Raw genomic sequence first — 12,429 nt, forward strand, 5'->3', positions numbered from 1 at the left:
CTGATTGAAGTTTCTATCTCTCTCTCTCTCTCTCTCTAAAAAAAAAATACATAAAGGGAAACCTTTGGATCAACTTTCTTTCTTGGCTGCTTGTAATTTGCATCTACGATTCTCCCATCGCTCTTTAGACATGGTCTTCATTCTTTCTCCACCTTTTCTACCAAGACTCTTTATGGCTACGTAGTAGCAATTTCTTAGAATTTGAACGAAAGAGTTGAAGAGAGAGAGGAGATTGCTTAGTCTATTGGGGCTTCTATAACAAAGTACCATAGACTGGGTAGCTTATAAATAACAGAGATTTATTTCTGACGATTCTGGAGGCCAGGAGTCCAGGATCAGGGTGCCAGTGTCGTTGGGTTCTGGTAGGGTCTTCTTCTATTCTAGGGTGCAGATTGATGGCTGTTTCCTCTCAGAGCAAGAGGGAAGAGAGTTCTCTGGAGTCTTTATAGGGGTACTGATTCAATTCATGAAGGCTCCATACTCGTGACTTAATTATCTCCAAAAGGTCCACCTCCAACTGCCATCATATTGGGGATTAGACTTCAACATATTAATTTTGGAAGGACACAAACATTCAGTCCATAACAGAAGGGAAGAAATTTTTTTTTCAAAGCTCTTATGTCTTCCTTCTATCTTTATAATTGTCTTATAAGTTAGAAAAAATATCTTAACATCTAAACTTTTTAGAAAGTATCATCTACTTTCTCCTCCTGTACCATCTCAGGTTCCATAGATGATATTTACCTATCAAGGATTGTCCGTCCTTCAATCAAATTGTGTAAAAATGTCTTCACTCCAAACATCTCTGGAGTCTAGAATCTCCAGCCTGGTGTGATTTGAAAATAGTAGATGGTTATCAACTTGGGTATAGATTTTACATTTTAATTTCTAAGTGAGACTGTTCTGTCTGCCCATGTTAATGAAATCTCATGCCTTTAAAAAAATTACTGAGAAAAACATCAGAAGAAATGTGTTTTTCTCTAACAGTCAATTACATTTTTCATTTTTCTCAATTAACAGTAATCATTTAAAAGCTAAAATGTAATATCGTTTCATATTTTCTGAGAATGACTGAAAACGTCAAAATATATTATCCAGAAGCTGCAGTCCATCTGAAGCAGACTTTAAAATGGTTGATTCTACCTGAAATTGGGAGCTACAAGTTCCCACTTGGGATAATTCAATGACTTGGTCATTGATACACAGTATTATATTTAACCACTGTGAAAAGGTTTTACTCATCCATCACTGGATTTTCAGCCTTGGTGACAAGCAGTGTGGGACCGGCAATGAGGAATGCTGGGTTAGGATGGAGAAGTAAGAGGACCCACTTGTCCTTCCCTCTGCCTGTCACGCTGTTTCACTGTGCTACTTCGCACACCCACACCTTCCCCTTGGCGACAACTGCGAGCACTTAGCTTAGATGACATACGGTCAAGGAATTCTTGTCTGAAACTGCTGGTCGGGCTCAATTCCCCTGCTCCCTACTCTGAGGGCAACCCATTCTCCCCTCTTTCTTAGTAAGTGCCACTCCATGTGGGATGTCGGATCTTCTCCAAGACGATCATGGACTCGTGGGGAAGAGCTATGAGCTGTTCTTTTCTCTAATGCCAACTCGAGACCTAACAGATGTTAGTTTCCCAATAAGTGCTTGCTGAATTCGACTGTCAACAGACGAAATACCTGAAAATGTAGAATTAAATGCTACAGTAAGTTATCTAGCTGTTTGCCCTGAGGGATTATGCCAAAGGAGGAGATCAGTAAAGCCTTTCATCTAAGAGTCCAAGGAAGAAACAAAGTTGTATTCAGGAAATGAAAAACTATTGTTGAGGTGGGAATGTACAAGCTATACTGATGAGTAAGAGAGGCGACAGGAACAAACTGTTCCACAGAATGATGGGAATACGTTTAGATGATTAAATTAGTATCATACTATAAAGTATTATGAAAACCCTAAATACTCATACAAAACAAAATTATTAAAGATACTAGAATATTCAATTACATTTATTAAATATTCACAGAGCATTTACTACACAGAAGGCATTATACTTAGTTCTACCAGAGACCCTGTGATATTTACATTGAATAAAAATAAAACACTATGACTTTATGAATAGAGACCCAGATCAAGCCAATAGTAGGGTCAAACGCAAAGCCACATGCTGTTTCTGCAAAACAACCAATCCAGTGGAATTTGTGGAATATCTGTTGTGTGTGCTTCCCTGTGGTGTCTCACAGTAACAAAAGATTTGTAAGATAAAGGGCCAGGCAGCTTCACAGGGAGCCCCTCGATCTCCCACTGGGGAAATAGACACACAAAATAAAACTCGTATCAATTAAATAGCCAACTAAATTCCCCAAGATCACACAGCCAGAGATGTATAAAAATTCAAAGCCTTGAGGAACTAATGGCAGTTCAATGAGAAGACATTTCGATACTTGGAGGGCAGGGGGCTTAACATTGTGAAACTAGATTTGAGTTCAGTCCCTGAATAAGATTGTTACCTGCCCCTCTCAGAGGGTTGCTGAACAAGATATCAGTTCAAGTTCCTAGCATAGAAGCACACAATAGATACTAAATAAATATTATTTAAATCTGAATCTACCTAGAAGACAAATTTTGCCTACTTCAGAGCTTTCATAAGACGTGGCCTTTGTATAGTCAGCTATTATTTCCCGAAACACTGTGGTCTGTACCCTCTCCACCGAGTCAGATTACACAGAATCCTGGTGAAAGCGTAGCTCCTGTCCTCTGGGAAGCACCAAAAGCTTCTTCTCTTTATTGTAGCTCAAGCGTCCTGGGCGTGCAGCAGGGCGGTGCCCGGAGTTGAGTCAGCTTTGCTCTCTCAACGTGAACACTCCTTTGCTTTTTCTCATCAGATGATCCTCTTTTCCGCCTGCTGCATCTGTGGACTCATCGGGGGCATCCTGAATTTTCAGTTCCTTCGGGCAGTGACAAAGAGGACCTCTTCCCTCTATCCGCTGCACGTCGCCTCCATGTCTCTGGCGTGCATTGGGATCGGGGGCTGCACCCTGTCTTCATGGCTCACTTGTCGACTGGCCAGCTATGAGCAGAGGAGGATGTTCTCCGAGAGGGAGCATTCGCTGCATCACTCTCACGAAATGGCTGAGAAAGTGAGTCTTGCCCCTTGCCCCTCGCTGCTGGTCTGTGATGAAGACCGCAGTCAGATCTCGGTGAATCGCCTTGGAGCTGTAGATGAGAATGTGAGAAATTAGCTGTTATGAAATGTTGGTCCTATTGTAGGAAGGGTAGAATTTCTCTCTCTCTCTCTCTCTCTCTCTCTCTCTCTCTCTCTCTCTCTGCAATTCTGGCTACACCTGTTTTCAACCTAAGTTTTTATTCTCTCTGTACAAAAACAGTTTCACAGTTTCTAAAATAGAATTTCATAAAATAGTAAATGCCTTATAAGTATGGATTTTTATGTATTGTACTAAGGAAAAACACAAAAAACACTCTCAACTCAAAAACACCACTTTGAGAAATCGGGTGAATTCGCCTTTCTAGCTCACCCCTTGTGCTTGTAAGTAGATGCATTTGATTATGTAAATTAGATTTTCAAGTATAAAAGGGCCTTTTAATAAAGCCACCCAAAGCCTTGCCTATCAGTGCAGAAATTATAATTTACATAAAGCTTCATTTAATTCGCATCCACACTTCATGCATATTTGGGCAGCTTTGCCTGTATTTTAAACAATGGTCTTTGCATAATTGTTTCATGAAACCCATTCAAACAGGAAGTTACATTTACCACAGAAAAGGACCAATGATATAGTGAACTGCCTGTGTTTCTAATTATTTGCCCATCTTCTTAAATTTAGTTCCTGCTACCGGATCTATTAAGGAAAAGTCAAGCATCTGTGACATAAACTCACTAAGATAATGGCTACATCATATTTTACTGGCTATCTGGGAAATAAAACTGCACAAGCACAGACCAGAAGAAAGAATAGCAAGAGTTACTATTGCGTATTTCTATATAATGTTATTTTGAAGAAAAAGTATTCATTTGGTAGTTTTATGTGTTTTTCTTCTGTATACAGTCTATGCATTCCAATCAGGAGAGTAAATGCTCTTTAATTGTTTCAGGAGAGCAATTTTAAACAGATTTATGTGTGTCCTTCAGAAAAGAGTTAATAGTACTAATAGACTGGTCATTTACAGAAAGGGGTTGTTCAAAACAGATTAGCATTATATATCTGGATAGTGGCTGTTTCGTGCTCTATTTCTTATGCTAGTGTGATTTAGTGTTTTATGTGTATGTTTGTGCAATATTTACTGTATAATTGTTATATTTATATTAGAGATTGAGGGCTATTGAAATAACCGACTTGCCCAGCTGCCCGGTGGTGCCCCCGACACCAGAGTTACCTACAAGGTACGCTGATTTCTAGGGAGTTACCATGTTGTAATGTCGCTGCAGGAAGTGCTGCCTCTTCCGGGAAGCCATGGTGACAGCAGATCAGCCTGGACTGATGCTGGATGTGGCTCCTCAAAGTACCGCTTTCATGAGAGCAACTTTGAGGACCCGACATAGCCAACATGGCAGAAGTTTGCAGCTTGAAACTTGGTTGAGTATTTAAAATATTCAGCCTGCCTCTAAGCATCCAAACCCATTTCTGCTTGGATGATTCCTGACTCCTTTATTCTCTGCTGCATCATGATTCTGACTCAGTCTCATCATTCTCAGACCAGAGTTTTGTTTTAAATAATAGATGCATCTGATAAAGAAACACTGCGTTTGCCTCGTGCCAAAATTGCATGAGCAGATAAGTCTGGCACTAATACAGTAAAAATTCTGTATGAAAACTCTCTTCTTGTAAAATGATCTGATGCGATACACTTCAACTTCATCTGCCATATTTTGGATTGCTGAAAATAATTGCCATTCTTGATTTGGTTAAACAATATAATTGGAAATACGGAAAGTCACACTGATACTGTGGGCCAACTGCAGAAAATACGTCCATTTGCAAATGCTCTCATTTGGTCAGGCCCAAATTTAGAGTGTAATCGTCTTCTTATGTTGGACATGCCTACTTGCAAATGAACTGAAGATACTCAGCCATTTAAAAATGAATTTTCACTGTTATTTTCTATCAGTAATTTTATTGTTTCTATATTCGGGTGAGTTTAGTTATTAAAATCCTTTTTTCCGGGGGGGGGGGGTACGATTTTTAAAAACAGGATTTATAGAATCTTACAGTGAAGATTTCATATTAGATTCCTTTTTCAATGGTTTTGAAGCTCCATTTTCAATGCAAAGTCATATTAGAAGAAGGGAGGGAACCTAAGAAACCTAATTCGTATAAATTCATTAGGAATTGTATTGTTTCTAGTCAGAGACAAAGAAAAAGGTGGATGAGTAAATTTTGTTCAAGAGCATTTTGTTTTGGAGGGACTATTTCCACGTATCTTGCTGTGAACACTAAGTTCTTGAATGAAGCTTCAAATCAGGTTCTTATGACTAAATTAACCACAGCCTGACAATATCAGTGTATTTTTAGACCTGTTTGCACCTCACATAGCTCTAGCAAGCCAGCCCCTCAATTAGCTGAACTCGCAGACCACAGAGGCTGGAGGGATGTTCTCCACTTCCTGTCAGAGCTACAGGGGTTGGAATTTTTAAAGGATTTTTTTTTCCTGGTAATTTCTTAGCATCTTACCATGGGGGTGGGGGTGGGGAGCATGTATAATGGATGCCCAGGGACAAGACAGCTCACCCCCCAACAGCCTGGAGAGGCCAGGGCACTTTGCTTGCAAAGCCAGGTCTTGAGGTGAGAGAGGAGAAGTCTCTGCTAGATATGGTCTCCTTCCCCAGAATTTCCTTGGAAGAAACTACTCCCTCTTCTAAAAAACAGCGAAGTTTTCAAAAGTTAAGTTCAAACACCGGGCCAGTTCCCAACTTCAAGTTCCTCAATGCTCCTCCTGAGTAAGGTGCAAAGCCACCCAATAGAAAAGAACAAGCGTTTTCACTCTTTCACCTTCTGCATTGAATTTGCAAAGAGAAAAAGACTGAAAATGAGGCGTGGATAACTTTTCATTTTCAAATAAATATTTGGAAGAATTTCTAACATTTATAAAAGCAAACACTTACTTTGTAATTGTTAACTCACCCCAACTGCAAGTAGATATAAACTGATAGGCAGGAAATAATTGAGAAAATCATTTCCATTTGAATTATTCTTTACGGCTCTGTTGCAAATAGGCTTGTTCAAGTGACGAAAGATGTGTCATCTATTTTTAGACAGCCTAAATATTATTTATAATATGGTATTTCCTCATTACCATTTTTGTGTAGGAAAGAGCTTAATGTTTAATAAAACACGAATTCAAAGCTTCTAAATTTTTCTTAACATACTTTCTATCATTGCAAATGGAACTTTTTATGTTAGGTCATCTTTTATATTTAAATGTGTATTGCCTTCTCCTGTAGTTTTCCTTATTAACTTAGTAATTGATCCCTTAAACAACATGTTAAGAGTTTTACTTTTTGCCAGGCCAGTGTGGCTCACTGGTTGAGCATCAGCCTAGGCACCAAGAGGTCACGGGTTCCATTCCCAGTCAGGGCACATGCCCAGGCTGTGGGCCCGATCCCCAGTGGGAGGCGTGCAGGAGGCGGCCAATCGGTGTTCTCTCTCATGATGTTTCTATAGCTCTCTCGCTCTCCCTTCCTCTCTCTCTAATCAATAAAGAAAAAATAAATAAAAGAGTTTTACTTTTTTATTTTTTACTGTATAAGTGACAGTGTCATAAAAATAAAAATATTCTCTTCACTGTGATTTATTAGTGAGCCATAGTTACAAATAAGCAATGACCCCCTTAAGGGCCCTTTTCAGTGCTTCGCAAAAAGGCCACATACCTTTCCACAGGACAGAGGTATCCCTACTTGTCTCTTTGTGGACATGCTCAGCAGAGGAGCCTATGCATTGGAGAAACTTACAATCACCTTCTTTTAAGGTGAGGGCTTTCCAAAAGAGAGTTGAGGAACAAAAGGGGAAACTGGGGACTGGGGAGAGACCGAGCTGTTTTTGCGGGTAGCATATCGGCCTCTAGAATGTCACTTCGGCACCTTCATGTGCCCTGAGATGCCACGAAATTTCATTTTCCCAAACGCAACGCCAGTGCCAATCCTCGACCTCCCCCAGCCCAGCAGGTTTTTCAATGGTTTGAAATTTCTGGTTTGCAACCCTTTTAACCAAATCAATGTTTCACTCTGAAAGGAATTTTCATTCATTCATGTTCTTTTTCTAACAGGAAATGACAGACAACATGAGCAATGGAGGACCCCATCTGATATTTAATGGAAGAATATAATCAGTGTTTTAAAGAACTGAACATTTTTTAGGATTTTCGTGAGGCAAGAAAATACCAAAGGTCGAGGCGATGAAACTGAAACTGTTCTTAGATTCGCTGTTGTCACTCCTGAGCACCCACGAAAATCATTCTTGCTCAATTTTGACTCTCTGATGTCTTCAGCTTTTTTTTATTGGGTGAAAAACTTTCCAGAAAGATTGTAGTACAGAAATTTCAACACTTTCCAGATGGTTCTACAAAAGACTTTTCCGGGGGGAAAAAAAAGAATAGAGAAAAGAGAAAATTTTCTATTCTATACAAATACTCTTTGACTAGCATGAGCGTTAGATCTGTCTTGATGTATTCCATATAGGTAATCAGAAAGTGCAAATATCAATAACAATCACTCAGTGGTGTCTTTGTTTTGAAAGACAATGGATTCGAGACCTCAGCAATGCCTTGTAAAAACATTGTAATTATTTTCAACTTGTGAATGAACTATATTTCATAATTTATTTGTAAATGACAAAAACCCGAAAGCATTAAAAAAGATTTTTTAGAGAGAAAATACTAATCTGTATGATATTTTTGCATTTTTGCACAAGAGTGAAAAGTTGTAAATGAGTATCATTTAAGGCAAATAAACATGTATTGATCATACCGTGCAGATTGATCTGCATGTTCATGAATGAGGCTAAATTAAGTCTGTGTGTTCATGTGCGTATATATACTGTAAATATTGACAATATATACAGCACATATTTCTAGCATTCATGGATGTAAGCAAGTAGTGGAAATTGTGATGCTGTGGGGGGGTTTTCGAGATTCCATTCCCACAGAGATGGGAAGGCATTTGTTCGAAGCTTTTCTATGCCCACAAAATCACATTTTAATTTTTACAAAATTTTTTCATTTTTATTCTTTTTATTATGTTTGTTTTGTGTAAAAATTATTGTGGCTGAGATTTATGGAGTTGAGTGATCTGAACAATGTAGTATAAAGATAAATTATTTAATTGTTTGGATAGTTTATTATTATTATGCTATTTCTGCAGGAGCAAGTTAATATTGATTTATAAACATAACTTTAAATCATGTTCTTCCACATAATGACTCATGATTATTCATGATATTTACATTTTAAACACTTTAGAGCCCAATTACATTATGCGAAAGGATGGCTGAAGTATGCCTAAGTGATGAAATTACAACTAGCTTTGCTGTCGTTTATTTTATTTATTTATTATTATTATTATTATTTTTTTGGTACGTGCTCCTAGTGGGAACCGAACCCGGGACTCTCTGGTCTGCAGGCCGATGCTTCAACTGCTGAGCCAAACCAGCCAGAGCAGCTTTGCTGTCTTTTAAATGAGTGCTGTGGTTGGTTTACAGTTCACATGCAGCAATACAGACAAGGCATTTCCCAGAATGCATGTATCCAAAGAACCTGAAAGAATTCTCTGTGGAAGAAAATAGAAAGGTGGGCTCACATTTACACAGCAAGATTCAAATCCTTCCATGGTGGAATGTTAAACCAGCAACCTGGGACGATGCACAGGCAAGGAAACAGCGTGGCCTTGGAAATTATTTATGAAAACATAACCTCTGGCAGCAGATAAAGAACTCATATATTTTTAAATATATAACTCTCACTGTATTGCATACTTTTATTTTTCCCCAAAGCTAATCAATTTCAACTCATTTTTTTTATGAGTTGCTCACTGAACCATAGGTAAATTAACACCTTCAATATCCAGTATGAGAACATGTTATAACTTGAGTTTTAATCGTGCTCAGAAAATAATAATTCCAGTTCATGGAAATCTAAAGGTCTTTTAGTTTTAGAGTGACATGCTCATCACCTACTATATTTAAATCAGCTCGTAAAAAGTTTCTGGCTGTATCTAGTCTAAAGAAATAACAGGACCATGGTTGTGTGGTGTCATTTTGAAGTCTCCCAACCCATTCGGATAACCTCATCACCCAGTAGATTACAGAAGTTGCCATAAATGCAGCCTTTGATGGTGAATCAGCATCAGCACCGTTGGATGCCACAGGCAGGAATGATCTTTTCTTCTGAACATTTAAACCATAAAACGCACATATTTTATGTGTATGTGGGTCTACTGAATGTATCCAAAGATGTAATCTTGTTCTAAAAGAATAACCACCGGCTCTAATCTTAGGTGGCATTTCTTCGTAGACATGTTTGCACAATACAGAGTTATAATACACCAGTAAGATGTTTTAATGCCTTTGAAATAATTAATGAAATCACACTTAAGGGACAAAAGTAGGCATATCATTGCTTTGACATAGAGTTAAAAGGAAATACAATCATCACAATTTTCCAAATAGTCTACAATGTATTTAACCAAGTATAGCTATATCTTTAAATGTAAATTCTTTTAACCCAGTATTTTTAGAGCTCAGTTATTTAGACTGATGTATTTGAGATGTGTAGTCATTCTTTTCGAGATAGGTAGGGGAAATTAGGAAGACATTGTTGCAGTACTTGAAAATTTAATTTTCACAATACATTGAAGTATGAACGAGAATATTTTTAAGTGGCTGCATTACAGCTTAAGTATGAGCCTACCCTTGGAAAAAAAGTAATGTGATCCAAAAATAGAAAAAAATACATAAAATTAGTGTGGTGGTTTGCTGTAGAGAGTACTATAAAAGGTACAGTCACTGTAAGCGTAAAAGATCAAAAGTGAACTCATGGAATTTTTTAACCATATATGTGTGTGTGTAGGTGTACACACCTACACACACAAATATATACAATTGTTTGAACATGGTATGATGACTCTATTGATATGTCTATATAATAAAAATGGTGTGTTTTGAAACTATATATGGTGTGGGCTTTCTTTTCATCACAATACGAAAAATAATTCCCCCGAATAGCCAGGTGATAAGTGCTCTGCTCTGAGATTGGCAATGACAGGAGGCAGAAATGGTCCAGCTTGAGTACATGGAATTAAGAGAAGGTATTATTTGAGATAGAATAGATCAGAGTGTGCTCAGATATAAAGAGGGAGTGGTTGCACTCGTAAAGCAAAGTGAGCATAATTGGAAAGTGAGGTCCCTGAGGAGGCAGAAGGGAATCAGATCGGATCATGAGAGACAGAATTAACTGTAGATAGGATTGAGCTCACAGGAGATCTCACAAATGAAACTGCAGTGCAGATGGTTTGACTTTGGATTTTTCAACTTTCCAATGGTGTGAAAGCTACAGGCACTCAGTAGAGACTGTACTTCAGAGTTTGAATTTGCTCTTCTGGGCTACAATATGCAGTACGATACTCTCTCCTGATGCTGGGTAGCAGTGACCCTCATCTCTCAGTCGGCCACGTGATTATGAAGGTACACAACTGCTACTCTACAATATACTATATTGCCAGCATTTTTTGGATAAGATGCTTTCTGTTTTCTTATCCCATCATGTCTACAAAACACCTATATGTCTCCTGCTTCTGGTGAAAAGAAGAGGAAGGCAATTACGTCTGCTCCTTGGTTTATGGTGGGAATATGTCCTGATAATCTAAGCTTCTGAGTGTGTTTAAGGTAGGCTAGGCCAAGAGCTCTAATATTCAGGAGGTTAGGTATATTAAATGCATTTGGACATGATATTTTCCACTTATGATGGGTTTACTGTATTGCAACCTCGTCAGTCAAGGAATATCTGAATTTGGAGAACTCTGCTGATCTGTTTGGGTTTGTCAGATTGGTTGCTGCTGGCATTAGAAGGGGTCGACAATTCATTGTGCAGACTTCCCTGTACATTTCAGGCCACTAAGCACATCTAGGACCCAGTCTCTAATGCCAGGAGGACATCACAGTTGTAACAAACAAAACTATCCTACACATTTTTACCTGTCTCTTTGATAGGGAATTATTGCCCCCTACTTAAGAGCCACCAAGAAAAACCTCTGAACATGATCCAAAGCAGACAATTAAAAAATTTTTTTTCTTTATTGATTTTGTTTTTCTCATTAATTAATTAATTTATTTATTTTTGTTACAGATGTTTCTCCTTTTCCCCCACTGATTCCCCCCTCTCCTCCTCCCCGCCCTGTCCCCAGCTTTGTTGTCCATGTCCACTGTTCATGCATATATACATATAAGTTCTGTGGTTTATCTCTCCCCCACAACCCCCTGTTCTGGGGATTGTCAGTCTGTACCCCACTTCCACATCTCTCAGACTACTCCATTCCTCAGACTGTTATGTTCATTATATTCCACAAATAAGTGACATCATATGATACTTGTCTTTCTATGTTTGGTTTGTTGTGCTTAGAATAATACTTTCCAGTTCCCTCCATGTCGTCTCAAAGGATAAGAGATCTTTCTTTCTTACAGATGCATAGTACTCCATTGTGTATATGTACCACTGCTTTTTTATCTATTCGTCTACTGATGGACATTTGGGCTGTTTCGAGATCTTAGCTATTGTAAATAGTGCTGCTACGAACATGAGGGTACATATATTCTTTCTGATTGGTGTTTCAGGCTTCTTAGGGTATATTCCTAGAAGTGGGATCACTGGGTCAAATGGCAGTTCAATTTTTAATTTTTTGAGGTAACACCATATTGTTTTTCATAGTGGCTGCACCAGTCTGCATTCCCACCAGCAGTGTACTAGAGTCCCCTTTTCTCCATACCCTCGCCAACACTTGTTTGATGATTTGTTGATGGCAGCCATTCTGACAGGTATGAGGTGATACCTCATTGTTGTTTTAATTTGCATCTCTCTGATGATTAGTGATGTTGAGCATTTCTTCATATGTCTCTTAGCCATTTGTATGTCCTGTTTGGAGAGGTGTCTATTTAGTTCCTCTGCCCATTTTTTAATTGGGTTCTTTGTCTTCCTTTTGTTGAGTTGTATGAGCACTCTATATATATGTTAAAAATTAACCCCTTATCTGATATATCATTGGCAATTATGTTCTCCATTACAGTGGGTTGCCTTTCCATTTTGATGATTGTATCTTTCGCTGTGCAGAAGCTTTTGAGCTTGATGCAGTCCCATGTGTTCATTTTCTCCTTTGTTTCTGTTGCCTTAGGTGATGTATCAGTGAAAATTCTGCTGTGTATGATGTCTGA

The 12,429-nt window shown here is 38.4% G+C and overlaps 1 protein-coding gene across 3 annotated transcripts in view; it reads left to right on the forward strand.

The window, feature by feature from the left end:
* TMEM196 (transmembrane protein 196) overlaps window positions 1-7,772 on the forward strand; it is a 49,083-nt gene extending 41,311 nt beyond the window's left edge. For 2 of the 3 annotated variants that reach the window (XM_036247309.1, XM_036247308.1), the window contains exons 3-4: window positions 2,884-3,138; window positions 7,280-7,772. In XM_036247309.1, the coding sequence (XP_036103202.1) occupies window positions 2,884-3,138; window positions 7,280-7,339 (315 nt within the window). In that variant the 3' untranslated portion in view covers window positions 7,340-7,772. Of the gene's footprint in view, window positions 1-2,883; window positions 3,139-4,326; window positions 4,401-7,279 lie in introns of all 3 variants that reach the window. The other variant, XM_036247307.1, reaches the window with a different exon arrangement.
* Window positions 7,773-12,429: the final 4,657 nt, after the last annotated feature.

This window comes from Molossus molossus, unplaced genomic scaffold, assembly GCF_014108415.1.
Source record: "Molossus molossus isolate mMolMol1 unplaced genomic scaffold, mMolMol1.p scaffold_m16_p_7, whole genome shotgun sequence".
In the NCBI taxonomy this organism is placed as follows: Eukaryota; Metazoa; Chordata; class Mammalia; order Chiroptera; family Molossidae; genus Molossus; species Molossus molossus.